The sequence below is a fragment of the Oryx dammah genome, unplaced genomic scaffold (assembly GCF_014754425.2).
Source record: "Oryx dammah isolate SB20612 unplaced genomic scaffold, SCBI_Odam_1.1 HiC_scaffold_16, whole genome shotgun sequence".
NCBI lineage: Eukaryota > Metazoa > Chordata > Mammalia > Artiodactyla > Bovidae > Oryx > Oryx dammah.
The window spans coordinates 46,569,636-46,590,396 of record NW_024070200.1 but is presented as its reverse complement, the minus strand read 5'-3'; the positions used below and the strand labels follow the sequence as shown (position 1 = coordinate 46,590,396).

At 49.0% G+C, this 20,761-nt stretch overlaps 1 protein-coding gene across 3 annotated transcripts in view; it reads left to right on the top strand.

Moving 5' to 3' along the window:
* Positions 1-3,178: 3,178 nt before the first annotated feature.
* ALPK3 (alpha kinase 3) overlaps positions 3,179-20,761 on the top strand; it is a 56,918-nt gene continuing 39,335 nt past the window's right edge. Inside the window, exons 1-3 of one of the 3 annotated variants that reach the window (XR_005723992.1) lie at positions 3,179-3,367; positions 8,247-8,285; positions 11,776-11,897. Coding sequence is in view for 2 of the 3 variants with exons in the window: in XM_040257473.1 (XP_040113407.1) it covers positions 3,225-3,367; positions 8,247-8,285; positions 11,776-11,897 (304 nt within the window). In the remaining variant the exon portion in view is untranslated. The remainder of the gene's footprint in view (positions 3,368-8,246; positions 8,286-11,775; positions 11,898-20,761) is intronic. The other 2 variants (XM_040257473.1, XM_040257474.1) reach the window with 2 other exon arrangements.

Here is a 20,761-nt window from a genome sequence, read left to right as displayed (position 1 = left end):
TGTGTGTGTGTGTGTAACATTTTCAAAAGGAAATGGAGAGTCACTGGGGTAACTAGTGGCACCATATTCCATTGTCGGAAGAGAAACGGCCTGAAAGGTAAGTCCAGGTTCCTCACTGGACTAGGCAAGGCCTGTACAATGAGGGTTCCTGCCTAAATCACTTCTCTATTTTTTCAGTTTTTAAAAATGTGTATTTATTTTTTTGCCACACCAAGAGGCATACAGAACTTCCCTGCCCAGGGATTGAACCCATGACCCCTGCACTGGAATCATAAATTTGTAACCACTGTAACCCCTGGACCACCAGAGATGTCCCCACTTCTCTATTTGCCCAAATCCTTTACACTTAAGTGATGTGAATACTGAGCTGTTTCATACCTCCTTATCTGAGTGCATACTAGTCTCTCCATCTAGAATATTCTACCCTACCCTCCACCCACAACAGTCTATTTGTGAACACCTATTGCCATTTCCAAAATCCTTTTTCAGCTTTACTTTATTCTTTGCAAACTATCCTAACCAAATCCCCAGGCAGAGCCAACTACTCTTTCTTCTATACTTTATGCTTCCCTATACATAGCTTTATAATTGCACATTTCACCTTGCAGTGTATTTTGCTTCTGTTCCTCTCACCCTGTTAGGCCATAAGATCCTTGAAGGCACAGATCCTGTGACCCTTGACTCTAGCACATGTGCTCCAGCCTGATACATGGGTGCACACTTAGTCACTTCAGTTGTGCCTGACTCTCTGCGACCCCACAGACTGTAGCCCGCCAGGCTCCTCTATCCATAGCGTTCTCCAGGCGAGAACAGTGGAGTGGGTTGTCATGTGCTTCTCCAGGGGATCTTTCCGACCAAGGGATTGAACCCGAGTCTCTTGGGTCTCCTGCATTGGCAGACAGGTTCTTTACCACTAGTGCCATCTGGGAAGCCCCATTGGTACTCTAAACTTAAACAAATGAACCAAAACTCCAAGCAGACTTTCAAATATGTGAAGGACTGTCCTGGAGACAACTGAAGAGACTTTAATATGCCCACCTCCAGGAAACCAGAAACATGTATGTGTGGGTGTGTGTGGGCAAATTTGGCAAGTTCGGGCTCATTAGAAGAAAAGTCTTCAGTATTGGCTAAGACTCTTAGACTTCACTAATAAAAGCCTAACTTCAATCAGCTTGAGCAAAGTGAGAGAATTTTTGGATACAGTTTCCAGGAAATGGTTGAACTGCCAACCTGCAGGAAGGCCACGGATAAAGCTGGGTCTCAGGAACACTTGCAACAAGGCACCTGGAAGCCAGCAGGACTCTGTGCCCCCAGCCTTTGCTTCTCTCTGTGTCAGCTTCCTTCTTCCTCACTGCAGACTGGCTTCTCCACACAGCAAGAAACATTGCTACTAAAAGCTGGGACCTTGCAGCTTACAGCTAACCACCACGGAGGTCCAGGTTTTCTTTCCCAATTCCAGTTGAAAACATTTTGGTAAAGAACCTTGGTTGGCACAGCTTGGGTCTGATGCTTGCTTCTGTGGTCAAGGAGATACGTGCATGCTCAGTCTCTACGCCCATTGTATTTCAGTCCTAAGTCATGTCTGACTCTTTGAGACCCCATGGATTGCAGCACGCTTGACTTCCCTGTCCACTCATAGAGTTTGCTCAAATTCACATCCACTGAGTCAGTGATGCCATCCAAACATCTCATCCTCTGTCACCCCCTTCTCCTCTTGCCCTCAATCTTTCCCAGCATCAGGGCCCCTGGGTACCATGAATAGACTGGCTTGAGTCTGAGGGAGGTTTCAGGGAGTTGGGGAGGGAGCGTGTAGGATCAAAACAGTTGCCACTGGAAGCACACAGTGAAAGAGCCATTTCCAAAAGGAGTAAGGATGTGAGTGCAGCTTATAGAACAGAGGGTTCTACTCTTTTGTTCCAATTTTCTAGGCTATAACCATCCAGCTCAGATACTTCCTGGATGCTTTCAACGGGGTAGGAGAAGAAAGGATGGGTAAACAGGGCTTCCTGATGGTTCAAATGGTAAAGAATTTGCCTGCAATGCAGGAGACCCAGGTCTGATCCCTGGGGTGGGAAGAGCCCTTGAGGGAGGGGTATTCTCCATGTCAGTATTCTTGCCTGGAGAATCCCTTGGACCCAGGAGCCTGGTGGCCTACAGTTCAGTAGCCCATGGGGTCACAGAGTCAGACACGACTGAGTGACTTAACACACACACACAATGGTCATTTCCACTTTTACAACCAGAATTAGACAGTACTTAGGATTTTGATCTAAGAAAGTGTCGAGTGATTATATTGTTTTTCTGGGCGTTAGGACTCAGCCCACTTCCCCCTGGGGTGCTGGGAAATGGAGGCTGAACAGGGTAGAGAAGGAGGTTCAATAATTCTAGAGATGTTTACTGAACCCCTAATCTACCCTAGATAATGGAGAGGTACATTCTGAGGAGTTCTGGCCTCCTCGGAACTGAGGTTACTTATGTAGTAGGTATGTGGGTGTGGGTCTACGTGTTGGGCCAACAGCCACTGGCAAGGCCAGGGTCAGTTAGGGCTGCCGCCTGGAAGAGGGATGGGTCTGGGCTCCCGCTGGATTCAGTCCAGGTTCCGAGCCTCCCTCCCCTCCCCCTCACTGCCTCTTCCGGCCCTCTTTGGTCTTTCAGGGCTTTGCCCCTATACCTGACGGAGCTCCTCTGGTCTTCCCACACCTTCCGCTAGGCAAAGGCCGCAGAGCCCGACCTTCCACATCTGCAAAACGGGGGCGAGTAGGGAAGGAAGGCTGCCGGGAAGCCTGGGTCCCACAGGCCCGGTGAGGAAGGCGAGGGGCACACGCCCCGTCTGGTTCTAGAGCTGCACCCCGCCCCCTTTCCGCTCTCCCTCCCCGAGGCCTCTCTGACCCCTGACCCCGACGCCCGGGGTGGCTGCGGGCGCCAAGAGGGCGCTCCACACACGTCGGGCGGTCGGCTGAGGGAAGGAGCCGACGCCCCCGAGGGGGCCCCTCAGGCGGGGCCTGGCGGGGCCCCTCGCGCCCGGCGCCCTCGCGCGCCTCGGAGGCCGTGGTGGCCGGCCCGGGCCGGGGGAGGGACAGCAGCAGGTGATGACGGCCGGGCCCGGGGCTATAAATAGGGGCGCGCGTCAGCCGCGGGCGGGAGAGGCGGCCGCCGGCGCGGGCCTGACGCGCAGGGGCCGGGAGCGCGGGCAGGGGCCGGAGACGGGCAGGGCCGGCAGCAGCATGGGGTCGCGGAGGGCCCCCGGCCGCGGCTGGGGCTCGGGCGGACGGTCCGAGGCGGGGGGCGACGGCGAGGACGACGGGCCCGTGTGGATCCCCAGCCCCGCCAGCCGCAGCTACCTGCTCAGCGTGCGGCCCGAGACCAGGTGAGTCGCGCCCTGGGGGCCGGGCCGGCGGCCCGTCGGGCTGGCGGGCGAGCGGAGGCCGCCAGCGAGGCCTCAGGAGGGGCCTCGCCCGGCCTGTGGAGATCATGGTGCCGCCGGACCGGCCCTGAGGGCCCTTCAGGGTCCCCCTGGCCTCTGCCGGCTCCGTGGGCCTCAGGCCTCAGGCCATGCGAGGCCCTAGGGACGAGGAAGGCCTACTTTGGGGTGATTTCCCAGGGTCCCGAGTGGCTCCTTATCTCCCCACCTCACTCCCGCCCCTCCTTACCCTCGCCCCACGCTCAGCTACTCCCTGGCCTTGGATTCCACAGCCTGAGATAAGGAAAGCCAGACGGGCTGACATTCCTGCTGGCTGCGGGGGAGGGGCTGGTGGGGGATGCCAGAGGCACTGCCCTGAGGGGGTCTGCTTAGTTCAGGAGTCACTGGGAAGAAATAAACTGTGCAAAGAAGGTGCTTCCTCTGGGCCCTGGTCTTTCCTGGGATCTTGGTGGGGGCTGGTGAGGTGAAGGGGTGGCCTGAAATGCTGGTCAGCCTGCCTGAGGATTCAGAGCTCCATGTTCTGAGGCCGCCAGTCGCCCTGCCCAGTTTGGGGGGATGGGTGCCATCCCCAGGATGCCAAGGGAAGGAGCCCGAATGATCCTCTTCCAAGAGTTGAAGAGGTATGGTTGCTTTGTTTTAGGAGCTAGGCTACCCACAGGTGGAAAGACTCGCAAGACAATAGATTGGCATTTTGGCCCTCAGGGGCTTCCCTGGTGGCTCAGACGGGAAAGCATCTGCCTGCAATGCTGGAGACAGGGGTTCTATCCCTGGGTTGGGAAGATCTTCTGGAGTAGGAAATGGCAACCTACTCCAAGATTCTTGCCTGGAAAATCCCGTGGAAAGAGGAGCCTGGCGGGCTACATAGGGTCGCAAAGAGTCAGACATTACTGAGCTAGTCTCTTGGCCCTCAAAGGCACACAGACACACAGAGATACGTGCATTACCATGAAGATGGACACTTCCTGTCTCCTCTGGGCAGCTTAGTTTCCCTCCAACTCTGGAGTCTATTCCAAAGGGAATTGTGATGGATGGCTAGTGGGTGAGTGGTTGTGTCGCTGCCCCAGAACTTGGCTAATCATAGGTTATATACGGAAAACAGCCCCTCCTCTGAGAAGCTGCCTGGGGACCTCTTGTCCTCCATTCTTAAAATGGCACAAAACAGACATCAAGGACATTCAGGAAAAGTCCCAGGCACTTCCTCGTGGATTGGCTGAGTTCTCTTGACCTTGGAGTTGGAAAAGTTCAAATGTAACCAGAACCGGTTTCTGCATAAAACTCGTCAAATGGTGTCACATGTCTGGGGCAGGGCGGAGGGCTGATGTTAGTGACTGAGTCAGACTCGCCAAAGCCCCTGGCTGCCAAGAAAGCATGCCCCTTCCTCTAACCACTGGATCTATGGAAAAACTGGAATGAAATGTGTATTTATCCAGTCTGTGGTGAAGCTGACTGCCCTGTGGGAGCCTCAACAATTGTCTCACACTTGTAACTGAGATTGTGTCTGGGCTTTGCCTCCTCCTCCTGTGTCTGGCCTTTGTCAGTACCAGTGGTACAGCAGAAGAGGGATGCAGGGGCCTTCTCGGAGACAACATTGGAGTGGCTTGCAAACCAGACATAACTGGGAGGTCAGGGGAATGGGGCTGTTAGGAAAAAGGGTGAGCGGTTGTATGGTAGATACAATTACACATCTGATGAGCAGTGTGTCAGCCTGAGAACTGCTGGTGGGTTAGAAGTGTCTGGTTTAGGTCCCTTTGGGCCTAAGTGAGAATGGTCTTAAATGGAGATTCTTTTCATCAAGTGCTTGGAGAGGCAGGGCTGGGACACTGGGGGAGAGGGTTTTCTAGCCCAAGACTGTGGCCTGTGGGCTTGCCCCTTCCAGGTAGCCACAGACCAGCAAGCTCCTGAAGCACCAGGAAGGCCAGGTTTCTCTCACCTCTGGAAAAGACTCTGGCCAAGGAGGGGAGACTATGACAGTGAATGGGGCTGTTGGGGACTTGAGGTGAGGCAGGGGCCAGTTCATAGTTCTCTGTCAAGACCTGACTCTTGTGTTAGAGCAGGTAACTGTACAGCCTTCTCTCTCAGAGCAATCTGAATGCTTGTGGGGATGGGAAGAGGGGCCAAGAGATGAAGAAAGAGGGTCCTTGAGGGCTTTGTCAGCTAACCCTGGCTCCTGAGCCCTGACTCTCCCAGAATTCTGACTGAGAGGCAAATTCTAGCCCACTCACTCCTGACTTCAACCTTTCCTGGGTCTACTTCCATACATATCTATCATGGAGCTTGTGAGTCATCATTCTGTGAGCCTTGGGAGGGTGTGGGCTTCCCTTGTGAGCTGATAGACAGCTGTGCTGGGAGCCAGGTACCAGAAGCTATGGCCCAAGTCTAGAACTTGTCTTCCTGTGCATTTCTTTCCTTTCTCTAACCCTGGGGGGATTTCCAATCCATAGTTAGCTCAGGAGTGAGAGGTCCAACATGCACGTAACCCCCCCCCCCCAAACTGTTGCCCCAACTTCCTATAGATCCAACCTCACTTTTATGGGAAGATGGAGCCTGGATGAGCTAGAAAAGGTTAAGGACCCATAGTCAGGTGTTTGCAGTTATAACTGGATTTTGAGGGACATTGAGACATTCCAGAAATCTCTGCCTCCTCATTTCTTGGATGCCCTGGCCCAAATGGGCCCAGAGGAGCAGTAGAGCCGGTGATATTTGCTGTAGTTTTGTGGTATCTCTTCTGTTCAGCTTGGGTAAAGCAGATTGTCTAGGGCTTTTAGGAAAACTGAGGCATCAGGCCAGGACTTTCTGAAGGCCTTTTGTGTCCCAAAATATATGAAAGCCAGGAGGAATGGGAGGGCCCAGCTTCCAGGACCAGTCCTGGTTCCCCCCACCTTCCTGCCACCGACAGCGCCCCCCCAGGCCTACTTTTCTCCTTTATGAAGAGACTTTTCCTTTGTGGGCCCCGAATTTCTATTCTATAAAATGAAAGTATCACTAAGAACGTTTTTAGGCCTATTTATCCTATCACTGAGCTTCCCTAGTGGCTCAGTGGTAGAGAATCCACCTGCCAATGCCAGAGATGCAGGTTCCATCCCTGGATTGGGAAGATCCCCTGGAGTAGGAAATGGCAACCCACTCTAGTATTGTTGCCTGGGAAATCCTACGGATAGAAGTACCTGGTAGGCTACAGTCCATGAGGTTGCAAAAGTCGGACATGACTGAGCGACTAAACAACAACATGCCAACATTTGATGCCTCTGATTCAGACCCTCTCACAGTCAGTGATTGGGTAGTTCTTGGGTGAGAGCCCTGAGCCAACCTCTGGCCCAGCCAGCAGATCACGGGCACCTTTTGAAGACAAGGTGCCTTCACTGCCTGGGACTCCTCCTGACATGGCTGATTAACTAAGGGTGAGGCCCGGAGAAAGCAGGATGAGGCCGGGGAACTGTAGCCCTGGAGAGAGCCAGGGAGGGGTCACTGTCACAGCTCAGTCCCTTGCCTACTTGCAGGTGGAAGCTGTCATTTCCTGTGAATTAGAGAGCTGATTCTCCCTGTCCCCTTCCCAGGGAAGAAATCCAGACCCAGCAAAGGAGAAATCTCCCCATTCTAAGGAGAAAGGCAAAGGAAGTCCATCATAAGGAAAGGATGGAGTTGGCCAGTGCCTTTGAAACCATGGGAGGTCTGCCCTCATGGCCTCCAGAGGATTTTTAAAGCTCTGAATAAAGGCAGCTGCATTCTGGAGCAGCAGCTTCTCTGGGGGTAGGGATCTTTGGGTCTGAAGGATGTACTTCCCTAGTGGTATCCACAAATCCAGGCACACAGAAGTGGAAGCCATGTTTGGGGGCAGAATGTGAATTTGTTTTTTTTTTGTTGTTGGTTTGTTATGCAGATACAGGCTGTCAGTGGTTAGAGATGCAGACTGACAGTTCTGTTGAGCAGATGGGCTGTTGATAATGAAGGGAGAGCTGTTCTCACTGTGGGGCCAGCTGAAGGGAGTGAGTGTAGTTGGGAGGGGTGGGGGCCTGAGATCTCCCAGAGAACTGTGTCCCTAGATCCCTCTGGAGATACTTGTGTTGGCAGGAATGGAGGCAGAGGTGAAAGTTGACTCACACCCACTGGATCTCCACTGAGGGGCAGCTCTGTGTGATCCTCACCCTGCAGTGGCCTACCCAGCCCCACAGCTGGTTTCGGCTCTCAGCTCTCCTGGGGCAGGAGGGGTGATCAGCGTCATGGGCCTTGTGCTGGTCTGACCCAACTGGGTGCCTCCTGGCTCCTGCTGAATTAACCGCTTTGTTTTCCTTCTCTTCTTGACTCTCCCAGCTGGTTTGCCTTGCGTGGCCTCTTTAACCATACTTTAACATATTAATGGGTGTTCTCCAAGCCACCTGTCTCCTTCCCAGCCTCTGAGGGGATTTCCAGGAACTGGGGGCTCTTCTCCCCCAAAAGGCCAAGGGTTGAAGCAGGAGTTGCCCGGTTCCCCTACCCACCCAAGCTGGTGTGCTGCAGAGGCGGGGAGATGTCCCAGGCAGCTATGAGTGACTCAAGGACCCAGGACACACCTTTCTTAAAGCTCAGGCCCGAGGGGCCTCCCTCCTGCCTAACCATTTCCCTGGACCCTGCTACACTTAACAAGTTCTTGGTTTCAGATACATGGGTGTCCGGTGGTGAGGCCACTTGCTAACTGGAGCCGGCCAAGTAAGACAGCTGGTCCCTTTTAATAGAAAGGCCCTTGGTCCCCAGATGGTGGCCGATTAATACTTTGCCTACTGTTGTTGATTTCACCTCCTCCTCTCTTTGCTTTTTTGGCCTAATGATTCCATTTGCTGTTTTTGCTTAGCTTATCAAGCAACCGGTTGTCTCACCCCAGCTCTGGAAGGTAAACGCACCATTGCATTACATTTCTCTGACTGCTTTTTTTTTTTTCTTGGGTCTGGGCACTGAGGGGGCTCTGGGTGACTGCTTGTGCACTAATAACCAAGCTGCATGGGGTGAGAGGAGTGGAGAGGGTGGTTGGGGAGGGTGTGAGCGGGCACTCAGTGAGCATGGATCTCATGAGGGCCAGAGTTGATGCTTGCATGGACCATTTGAAGGGGGTGCTGGGACCCAGAGATAGGCAAGGGTTCCCAAGATGCCTGCAACTCTATCTCTGTGCCCCTGGGATAGGCACCATGGGACCAGAGCAGAGAGCCTCCAGTCACATGACCTGTTTCCCCCTCAGCCTAGGTTTTCATGGTTTTTGTAACCACATATCTAGATTTGACAGCTTATTGTCTGTCTTCTAACCATGGCTACTTCCTGAAAAAAAATTTTTTTTTCTCAGTCCCTTAAGTTCTTCTGTTATCTCCTCTGAATTTCCCTCTCCTTTGATTTCTCTCCACCCCTGCACACTGTGAACTCTGTGAGGTCAGGGCTATCATGTGAGTGTCTTTCTGTGTTAACTTGTTCTCTGAATCCTCTTCAGAGACAGAGCAGGGCCCCCCAGGCCCGCAGTCAGAGTTTGCCTGTTGAACGACTATCCTCTTACCTCCTTAACTGGAGACAGCTCTCCACCCCTGGCTGAACTGACGATTGTGATCAAAACGGGAACGGTTCCTGGCTACTTTTCACCACTTGGGCCTCCTCCCAGACTCTGGTAGATCTAGGGAAGAGTTGGCCATAGTTTCTTCACACAGAGAAAGATTTTTGTATAGCTAACTGGTTTCTGAATAGCTAATAACGTCTACAGGGATGGTCAGTAGCTACTCTGTACATTTCCTGTGATAGGGGTGGATACTGAAGGGGCAGAAGACAGGGTATCCAGCTCACTCAAAGCGGAGTGTGTTAAGTGCTAAAAGAGTTTGGAAGTTTATTTAAAGCAAGGTAAATACCAAACCTATGGGCAGGATTAGGTTCCTTTGAAGATGTTGAAAACCAGTGATGATTCTGGAGTTCTATAGAGACACGTGATTAGGCTGTGATATCCTTATGAATTCACGGAGTTGGAAGGACTTGGAGGTGTCAGGGTAGGACTAGACCACTTCCAGGTGGGTGGACTTCCTGGCTTCCCAGGAGACTGGAAGCAGCAGACTTGGAGTTCATCTCACGTCTGAGTGGTTTGGAAAATAGGAACAGAAAGCTGGTGCCAGTTTATTAGAATATGATAGTATATGCAATGACTCTGTCCTCGCCAAATGCACCCTGGATCCACCTTCCTAGAGGGTGTTTTCCTAGCTATACTTTTCAGCAGTTACTTAGGATTTTCCATTATAAGAATGTTCTAATACAGTTAGGACCTAGTCTGGAAATTTGAAAAGATAAGCATTCTTTCTTATAAAACAAAAATAATGAAATAACTACCTTGTTAAATATCTAGCATGAGTGCTTGTCTCTGCAAATTTTCCTGAAGCCTGATTTCCCTGTTTTCCTCACTTACCCAGTTGCTTATTTTCTTAGACTTGTCCAAGCAGCTTCATCCCTAAAAGCCTAGGCTGAGTATGAAAGCCATGTTCATATTCATGAGTAGTTTAAGATTCAGATTAGGTAGGGAGGACATAATTAGGGATGTTTTGAATTAGTTGCAAAATCATAGAAGTCCAATGACTTTTGGCAGGGCAGTTTCCTCTAGAAACTGCTGGTTGGGAGTTGGTATTCCCCGAAATCAGGAATTGCTGGTAGTATGAGAGCAGTGAGAAATGTTTTCAGATGTTCTAACTCCCAAGTGTCAGAGCGTTGACTATCTAGATCCTAAAGGACCCTCTATTTTCGAGTGGATTAAAAGAGAAAGGAAAGGACAGTAGTTTCTTCCAACAGTAAGCTATAAGAAGACAGTTCTTACAACTGTCTAATAAGTTACTTAGGTTCCAGGTGGGAGCGTGGCAGGGAGTGTTATGGCAGCCTTCACCACAGTCCCTAGTTGGGATCCTCTTTCTGGGTGGTCTTTCTGGGGGAAGACTCCTGTCAGCTCCCCGGAGGCCCAGGCATCTGCGATCCTGTGCAGAGACAGCTGGACCCCTCTCAGTCCAGAAGTCTTACTTGATTCCAGGCCTTCTTCCTGGGATGCAAGCTTTCTCCTCAAACTCAAGTCCGACATCCACAGAGATGGTCAGCTGAATGGGGATGTCCTCCCAACAAAGTAGGGCTGTAGCTCCTGTCTGCTTGTGTTCCCACAGACTCTTACTTGCCCCTGTGGAGAGGTTACAGGCAGACACACACTGCCCATGGGCAACTGCCCCTTCTTCCGAGGCATAGAGCAAAGCAGCACTGATCTGTCTGACCCCCAACAGTTCTTCCTGCTCCTCCTCACGTCATCCCTCACAATCCTCCCTCACAGTCCTCCCTGCTGCTCAGCAGAGGGTGTGTGGGTTGGGGGCGGGAAGAGGAGGGCTGGGCACGGCTTGTGCACCGCACAACCTGGCTATGTGGTTACACGTCACGCCTAGGGATGCATTGTGTCTCTGCTGGCCCATGAAGGGTTTGGCATGGTGGTTTGCTGCGTGTGGGCAGGTAGGAGAGGACTGTCAATGCTGAGCAGTGCTGGTGAGTCTGTGATCAACTCAGTGAGCCCACAAATGCCTTTGAATTCTGGGAGATGGACTTTCACAAGGGAACCAAAAGCCCTGACTCTTGCACGGGTGGATCTGTTTATGATTGGCAGTCTTGCTGTAGGTCCTGGAGCTGCCAGTATTCACTTGAACATGTGGTACCCACCGGGGAGCAAGGGAGCCATGGCTGGCTTTCCACTGGAGGTCCATAGCCCTGTGTAGGGTCAGGATTCATTTGAATCTTTCTTTTCTGATACTCTTAGGAACTAGAGGCTACCATTGGGTCTAGACCTCTGGCATTGGCCAGCTTGTTCTTGGTCTGCTATGGGTCTATCCTCACAAAGGCAGGGGCTTTTCTTCTGACCCCTGAGCTCTTGGGACCTGTTATCCTTGGGGTCAGCCAGCTTTCCCTCCATGGCATTATTGGAGGCTCTGCTGTGCTAGGACCTCCATCTCTGAAGCTGGGCCTGTCCATGTCTCTACCATGCACGAGCTCCCCTGAAGATGAAAGGTGGAGTGTGAAGCAAGGCCCCCCAATAAGGATGGAATGGGAATGCTAGGAATAGTGGCCTGGCATGCACAGGAGCCTGGTCCCTGGTCAGAAAGGACCCATTTTAACAGGTCTGGGTCAGGATTCCATTCAGCCCCTGATCACTTCCCTGCCCCCATCCTGGCCATGAGACCTACCTTTCTTGAAGAAAGACTTTCCCAGGTGCTGGAGCCATGGCTACAGGATGCTGGATGGACATGGTAAGATATAAGCCACCTTGGACCCCTTCCAGGCCATGGCATCGTGCAGTGGAGATAGGAGAAACGCTGCTCTGAATGGTTCTTTGCCTTTCCTAGGAGCACCTTCTGCTCCATCATTGCTCAGCTAACAGAGGAGACCCAGCCGCTATTTGAGACCACACTCAAGTCCCGGGCTGTGTCCGAGGACAGCGACGTCAGATTCACCTGCATCGTCACAGGTAATGAGGCTGTCTGTATGATCCGTGCCAGAGCTGCTGCACAGGTCAGGGTCCAAGGCATCTGTGGGCACAGGCATGGAGAGGGGTTGGCTGTGCAAGTTGACATTGGTCTTCTTACCTATCTCTCCAGTTTAACTTCTCCATGTGGGCGGGGGTCCCTTTCTCCTCCCACTCTGAAGCCACACATACACCCTGCTGTTCTTCAAAACCTGTCTTCCCTATAGGTTCCTCACACTCAGACATGCATATGCGACTGATGAATCTTATTCCAAGGAAAGAAGCTCTCTAGCTGAAAGAGGTTTTCAAGGCTGTCTTCTCAAATATTCCCATTTTACAGCTGAGTAGTTTGAGACTTTGGAGTCTCAAGCCTGATAGACAGTAGTATATAGTGATTCTGAATGCAGACCCTGGCTGGAGTCAGGCTGCCTGGCTTAGAATGCTGGCTTGTCCCCTTTCCAGTTATATGATATTGAGTACTTCATCTGCAAAATGGAGATTGTAATGGTATGAATGCAAAGCATTTGGAATAATACCTGGCATATAGTAAGTGCCATATAAGTGTTAGCAATTAGCCATCATTATGTGCGCATTTCACCAAATTCCAAGGTGGAATTTGAAGCAACAGGTTGGCAGAATAGGAAGAGAGAGATACTCCTTGGAAAGGGAGAGTAAAGGGGTGAGGGCTGGGAAGCTGGCTCTGGGCACTGTCCCTCCCCCACACCTCCCAGCACTGGCTCCCGTGGCACTAATGCCACCAGGGCTGTAGGACTCACCTGCGGGCCCTACCTCTCCCAGCCCTGCAGCCATCAGGTCAAGGTTCTCTCTGAGAGCGCCTCCTCCCCTTTTTTTTCCAGTAAATTAAGAACACTGATGCCCTTGATGACATGCCAGCAGTGACAAGTCCTGATTCTAGGGAGCATGTCTGCCCCAGCCAGCTGAACAGCTTCTCTAGAATTGGTTTCCCTGGGCAGTTTTCACCTTGCCCAGAACCTTCTGAGCTCCCAACTGAGAACACTTCCCAGGGATAGAGGTACGCTTGCATCCCTCACCTTTGTATAGCACAACACATTCTGCAAAATTTATCTGGTTCCATTGTTGTTGAATTCTTACAAAACCCAATGAAGTCAGTGCTATTATTAGTCAGATTTTACAGAGAAGGATACTAGAATAGGTTAGGTGACTTGCCAAAGCCCACGAAGTTGGCAAAGAGGAGATGCTGCTATTGCCCTTGCTGATGCTGCTTGCTTACGCCTGTATCTGCTGCTTTACTCTGGCAGTAGCCATTTTCTAGGAAAATTCAACTCTTTCACGACACCATGCTGTTGCACCTGTTATTTTCTCCATATAGAACATCCTTAATCTTTTTAAATGAAACTTAATTTTTATTTCATCAAATTATTACAAATTGTTTAAGATTTCAAATTGAACTAAAAATGCAGTTATCAAAATACAGCCATTTACCCCTCTCATCAATTTGCCTTCCCAGAAGCAACTGTGTTCAGCCTTTAGCACTTTCTTATGGTGTGTACACATTTCTGTAATGCTGGTGTAGTATGTGAACACTGCTAACTTTTGAGTCTTCAAGTTTAGTTGCTACCCAGTCTTCCTGTTATAGTAGAGAGGAAATTAGCTCTTTTTACAGTTATTTTCTCTGCTTCATCTCACTTATCTTCTAAAATTAGTTATATCATAATTTTGTTTAATCAATATTTACTGTTTATTATGCCTCTGCAATATTAGTCATAACTGAACATTGTAGTATACTATGATTATATTTCTTTCTTCTTTTTTTCATAAGGTTAGTCCTTTCTTTAATTTTTCTTTTAATTAGCTATTTGGCATCTATGACTAATTTTTCTTACACTTTCTAAAAGCCTTTTAAAGCAGCTTTCCACAAGATTGATACCATCAGTCCTCTGTCAGCTTCTTTCCTTAGAGACATCCCTATTCTATTTGAACTGGTGGCCTTTTAGGCCTAATACACAGCTGTTATACTGGGTGTATATGTCATGTCTTATATGTCATTTCTCATGTCTTCCTTGTTCTTGGTTTACTCTCTGGCTTTATTGAGCTACATCTAGTGGCTTCTTCAGCTCCCAAAGATGGTACAGCAGTGGGAGGCATTATGGTGACGAGCTCTCAGTCTCTCTTCCTTGGGTCATCCTGTCCCAGTGTGACTCGGTTGCTCTGTGTGTCTGGTACACAGATGTCATCGTAGGATCTCCCTTCATCATCCTGCAGGTTCCCTTTACCTCTCCTGTAATGGACTTCCTGTTTATCTGTTTTCTACATTTGTCTCTTTCTTGACTTACATTCTTATTTTGTTAGCTTCCTAGGAAGAGTATATGATAAATAAATGTTAGACAATTTGTGTCTGAAAATGTCTTTATTTATTTGCTTTACTCTTGATGGAAAGTTTGGCTAGGTATAGAACTCTAAGGTGAAAATAATTTTCCTTCAGAATTTTGAAAACTTTGCTGCAGGTTGCCTTCTTGCTTCCAGTGTTACTGTTTAGAGCAGGAGGGCAGTTTGATTCCTGATTCCATATAGGAGGCTGGTTTTCCTCTCTGGAATCTTTTGATATTTCATAATGGTGTATCTTGATACAAGTGTCTTCATCCAGGGGCATGCTTGGATGCTTTCAGTATGGAAACTTGACAGCCTTTAGTTCTGAGAAATTTGAGATTATTTTGATCTTGATTTCTTCCTCCTGCTTTCTCTGTCCTTTCTTTCTGGAACACCTATGCATATCTCCTCCCTGGACTCATTTTCTTACCTTTTCTTCCCTTTCACCTATTTGTCTTTTTGTTCTTCCTGAGAGATTTCCTCAGTATTATCTTTCAACTCTTTTGTTGGGTTTTTAATTTCTAAGGGTTTTTTTAAAATTGTTTTCTAAAGCATTCTGTGCTTCTCATGAATGTAATATTTTCTATAAACTCTCTGAGACTAGTAATAGTAGTTTTCTAAAAGTTTCCTGTGTAGTTATGTTTCTTCCAGTTTGCTTTTTTTCTATTTAATTGTTTTGGTTCTTCATCTCCTATTTATAGGGTTTCCTCAGATATCTAGGAATCTTTGGTTGTAGGATAATGATTACGAATAGGAGACTAAAAAGCTGATTGGAAGTTCTGAGCAAGTAGTAAGAGCCTGAAACCTTGGGTCTTCACTCTAGGGTGACCTGGCCACCACTAGTGCTGGGAACTGACAAAATGAGTTTCTTTAGTTACTTTCTCTTGGACTAGCTAGATTTCATACTGAGTACTCCTCTTGTGTCTTGCTGAGTTTTCTGGAAGCTCTGCAGATTAGAGGGTTGGGTGGGCTTCCAGGATAGAGTATTTATTTCATAGATATATCTTTCCATAGAAAATTCATGCCCTCAACAGTGCTGACTTACTCTCAGGGCAAAGTTTTACTTTCCCAGATACTAAACCTCATCTTTGGACATGTTGGGGAAGGAACAGTTGGTTACCCAGTGGTATGGAGTGGGTAAGGAGATCCAGAGACCTAATTGTTTTCCATACCCTTTTTAACTTCTCCTTCTTTCCTTTTATACCCAGTCCCAGAGGTATCTGGTGGCCAGTTCCTGTGCCCTTTGGGGATTTTCTGGTGTTCAAAGGATAGTTCTGTTTCTCATCTTAGGGTTAAGCTGCCTTGAGTCTGTTAAGTCAGTTTCTGAAACTTGTCCATCTGCTTTCCAGCTTTCAAAATATTGTTGTTCCTGTTGTTTTCATTTCTATTATCCCATTTATTTTGGTGGAGATATATATACATATATATATATATGCTTTCCTGGTGGCTCAAATGGTAAAGAGTCTGCCTTCAATGCAGGAGACATGGGTTCAAGTCCCTGGGTTGGGAAGATCCCCTGGAGAAGGGAATGACAACCCACCCAGAATTTTTGCCTGGAGAATTCCATGGACAGAGGAACCTGTCAGGGCTACAATCCATGGGGTTGCAAAGAGTCAGACATGACTGAGCAACTAACACACATACACACATATATTTTTAATAAAAAACTCATTAGTGTGGTTTAGTGGGTTTGGATGAGAGAATGAAAGTAGATGGTATGCTGATGCTGCTTTTAACCTAGAAGCCTGGCAAATTTCTTCTCATCTTTCAAGGCCCAGCTCAATCAACTTATCCTCTAGGAGGTCATCTCCAGCATTTCCACAGAGAGCTCTTGCTGTGCTTTTCACAGTGTAGCTTCTTGGTTCCCACTTCTTTCTCCCCATAAGACCATGAGACAGAGCATACCCCTGACGCCTCATGCAGCAGGCACGAAGAAGGTGCTCAGTACATGTTTCCAAGTATGACCACAGTTACCTTGACTCTGCTGACGACACCTTCCACATTGCCTGTTCACTGCAGCTGCAGCCTCAGTGCCTTGACAACAGCAGCTGCTTCAGGAGCCTCCCTTCTCTTCTTCTTCTGTTCTGTCCTTGGTAGCCACGGACTCTGAGAGCAACGTGCTGAAGCTGACCCGAGTCTGACTTACAGAGTCTTAGCGTATTTTACTGAATACCCCCAGTGTCATCATGGAAGTAAGCTTTTCTATGCCTCAAGCCCAACTCAAAGGAACAAGCTTTTCTCCCTTCAGTTGCCATAATCTCCTTGTCTCATGATGACCCACCAGGGTGGTGGGCTTCTGCTCAGGAGCACCTTCCATGATGGGATCTACAGCTCTACCAAGTAAGGCTGTGAGGTTCCCAGGCACTCGCTGTCTCTACCGTCCATACCTTAGTCCACTGTTGTACCTAGTTCCTCCTTCCCACTCCTCACCCCCACCTGTGTCAGAGATCTTAGGTTACCTGAATTTCATGTAGCAGATTAGCAGCGAAGACTCTGTGATTACCATAGTGCACTATAGATAAGCCTTTCCCAATTATATTAACAGGGAGAAAAGGTAGACTGTAAGAGAGGGGCCAGGGAAAGGGAAAAGGTTATACAGAAAGATCAGAGAACAAAGAAGACAGAGCTAGAAAGTGGGTCTCTCCTCCACTCCCCTCCACCCCGCCCCACCCCCATCTGGAGTGGAGGATGGTGGGTGGCCGTAAACCTGACTGGCCTTCACATGAGACTGGCGTGGTGATCCTGGCTTGTTCCATGGAGATAGAATGACCACATTTGACTCTTCCTCCCACCCTGCTGGTAGTATTCCCTAGATGAGTTTGTGATGAGTCAGGCTAAGCAGGGCCCTGTCAGGAGGAGGTGATGCTTTTGTGGTGGGTGAAACACTGGTTCAGTTGAGGAAGAATATTCTGTGGCAGAGCCCCTGCTGGCTGATTCTGCAGAAAGTCCTTTGGGACTTTAAGAAGTGGTGTACGACCCTGGAGTTCTTCTCTCTCAGAGTGGGCATATGGGGGACAGTGGGCCTTGGCAGAGCCTTCTGGCTCCTGTCTCCCCCAGGGACCCCCTGGCCAGGGCTACTGTCCTTCTCGAGGTGCCCACCTCTGTCTAGCTTGGTGATCCCCTTCCCTTACTCTCCTTACCTCTGTTGTCAATTCTCTGTTAGCTTGTGCATGTGTGTGGCCAGGGAGTTAGCCTTTAGACTTAGACAGAACCAAGTTCCTAAAGATACTCTTTTTAGAGAAATAAATCTAAGATGATGACTGCTGGGGGCAGAAACTTACATATTATCTCCAGAATTCCTAGTGAGAAGAACAGAGGAATAAGGGAAAGGAAGCCAGGAACTTTCTCATGTGCCAGCCATGTGACCCTGAGTAAGTTACTTGATTTCTCTGAGTCTCATGTTCCTTTTGTGTAAGACAGATTCAGAGACCCACCTTGCCTATTTTGTAGAAGAGGGGGGGTCTGGATTTTGGGATTTGGATTTTGGTTCTTCCACGTACCAGCTGGACGCCTTTGGACTGAAGCCTTAGTTTCCTCTCCTTTAAGTCGAGGATGTATAACAGCACCTTTATCATAGGACTCATGAGAGGAGCAGATGAGGTAATACAGGAAAAATGTCCAGCTCAGTATCTGGCTTATAGTAAGTCTTCAATAAATGTTCACAACTGTCTTCACAGGGTTACTATGAGGACCAAATAAAATTCTATCTTTGAAAGCCTCTTTGAAAACTCTAAATATATACATTCATCAGTATTCTCCTGAATCTGAGCTTTTCCAAACTGGGAGTGGTTAGGATGAAGCTGTAAGTCTCCAAACTAGATTTCTTCTAGTCTGAGGCATGCTGGCTGTGGAGCAGAGGTATCAGGGTAAGAAGGGGAAGAGGGAAGGCCACAGGCGTCAGTACCACTGTGGGGTTTCCTGGCCAGGGCTCTGTGTGTGTGTGTGTGTGTATGCCAGCCTGTGGGCATGCACATGGGCACATGTGTGTGTGCAGCTGGGAGTAATGGACCTCCCTTGCTTTTGTGTGTTTCAAAATACAGTTCATATTACCGAGGGGACAAAGGAATGTTTTCTGCTCAACTAAAGTTGTTTCCAGAACCCATTGTTGCCAGAGAGCCCAAGCTTTCAGGTTGGCCCCCACCTAGTGAAGAGACACCAAAAGGTGGCGTGGGGGCTGGAGTCCCCCAGCATTGTGGCTGTTGGGTCCACTCAACATCCCCTTCTTGCCCTGTCCCTGCCCTCTCACTGCAGCCTGACTGGACTCAGATGCCCTGGAGGCTGAGGCCCAACTGGGCAGATCATGGGGCAAGGAGGCTCTGAGCTGGGCTCTTTGAGGGATGAGCTCACTGCTTGAGATGGTGAGGACACGCACGGTGATGTAACCAGGGACTTTAGCTCACAGTGGAAACATGGGGCTCGCTTTACAGTCAGGGCTGCCCAGAGTCTGTTCTGGCTGACGCGGCCACAGCCTTGCCTCCTTTGCTCCCTGTTCTTGTCACGGTTCCCCAGTGTGCCCTCTGCTTTCCACTCCACTCTCTGGTGTCATGGTTCTTCGTCAGCATGCCCTCCCCACCCACCTCTTGTTTGTTCGCTCACTCGTCCCCTTACTCATCCAGCAGATTTTTATTAAGTAGCTACTATGTGCCAGGCACTGTCTTAGGTGGTGGAAATACAGAAGTGAAGGAGAGATGATGACGCACATGGGGCATAAGTAGAGGAGGGGAGACAGAGAAGGGAACAGTTGATTCCAGTATCGGGATTTGTGCTGTGGAAGGAAAGTGAAGACACTGAACCCACATTTTCTGAAACTCCACCCTCCTCACAGCCATTTCAAATGCCTCTCATGCCATAACGCCTTCCCTGAATCCTCAGCCAGAGGTGCCTGTTCCCTTCTCTGTACCCTGAGCCCTTAGCGCATTGCTTCATTCATTCACCTATAAATACTTAATGAGTGTTGACCCCATACCAGGCACTATTCTAGGAACTGGGGGCATAGCAGCGAATAACACAGACAAGTCATGGAGCTGTTCTTTCCCCAGGGAGTTAGAGTAGATGGATGGAAACTCATCAGGGTATGATCGGTCAGGTAGCAATGCATTGTTGTTCAGTTGCTCAGTCGTGTCTGGCTCTTTGTGATCCTATGGACTGCAGCATGCCAGGCTTCCCTGTTCTTCACTATCTTCCGGAGTTTTCTCAGACTCTTAAGAGTTTTCTCCAGTGCCACAATTCAAAAGCATCAGTTCTTTGGCGCTCAGCCTTCTTTATAGTTCAGCTCTCACACCATACATGACTACTGGAAAAACCATAGCATTGACTATACGGACCTTTGTCAGCAAAGTGATGTCTCTGCTTTTTAATCTGCTGTTTATGTTTGTCATAGCTTTTCTTCCAAGGAGCAAGCATCTTCAATTTTGTGGCTGCAGTCACCATCTGCAGTGATTCTGGAGCCCAAGAAAATAAAATCTGTCACTGTTTCCACCTTTCCTCCATCTATTTGCCATGAAGTGATGGGACCGGATGCCATGATCTTAGTTTTTTGAATGTTGAGTTTTAAGCCAACTTTTTCACTCTCCTCTTTCTCCCTCATCAAGAGGATCTTTGCTTTCTGTCATTAGGTGTCATCTGCATATCTGAGGTTGTTCGTATTTCTCCCTGCAATTCCAGCTTGTGATTCATTCAGCCCAGCATTTCACATGACACACTCTGCATGTAAGTTAAATAAGCAGGGTGGCAATATATAGCCTTGGCATCCTTCTTTTCCAACTTTGGACCAGTCCATTGTTCCATGTCCGGTTCTAATTGTTGCTTCATGTCCTGCATACCGATTTCTCAGGAGACAAATAAGATGGTCTGGGATTCCCATCTCTTTAAGAATTTTTCACTGTTGTGATCTACACCTCAGGCTTTAGTGTAGTCAGTGAAGCAGACATAGGGTTTTTTTGGAATTCCCTTGCTTTTTCTATGATTCAGTGGATGTTGGCAATTTGATCTCTCGTTCCTCTGCCTTTTCTAAATCCAGCTTGAACATCTGGAAGTTCTTGGTTCATGTGCTGTTGAAGCCTACTTTGAAATATTTTGAGCATTACCTTGCTAGCATGTGAAATGAGTGCAATTGTGTGGTAGTTTGAACATTCTTTGGCATTGCCTTTCTTTGGGATTGAAATGAAAACTGACCTTTTCCAATCCTGTGGCCACTATTCCATGAAGAATATAAAGAAAAAGAAACAGTAAGAGAGATAAGAATCACCAGGGAGAGAGACTTGTTATTGCATACAGGTAGTAGGGAAGGTCTCTCCATGGAGATATTGTGCAGACAGAGGCCGGAGGAATCAAGATGTGATGCTCATGTGATGCCTGAGGCCAGCCAGCAGGGGCATGTGACTGGGGTACTGCAAGCAAGGTAGAGAGTGGGAGGAGGCGAGGCCAGTGGGCTGATATGGCCTAGATCATGAGGGCTTTCATGAGATGGGAGCTAGTGGAGTGTTCTGAGCAGAGAAGTACTATCACCTGACCTTATT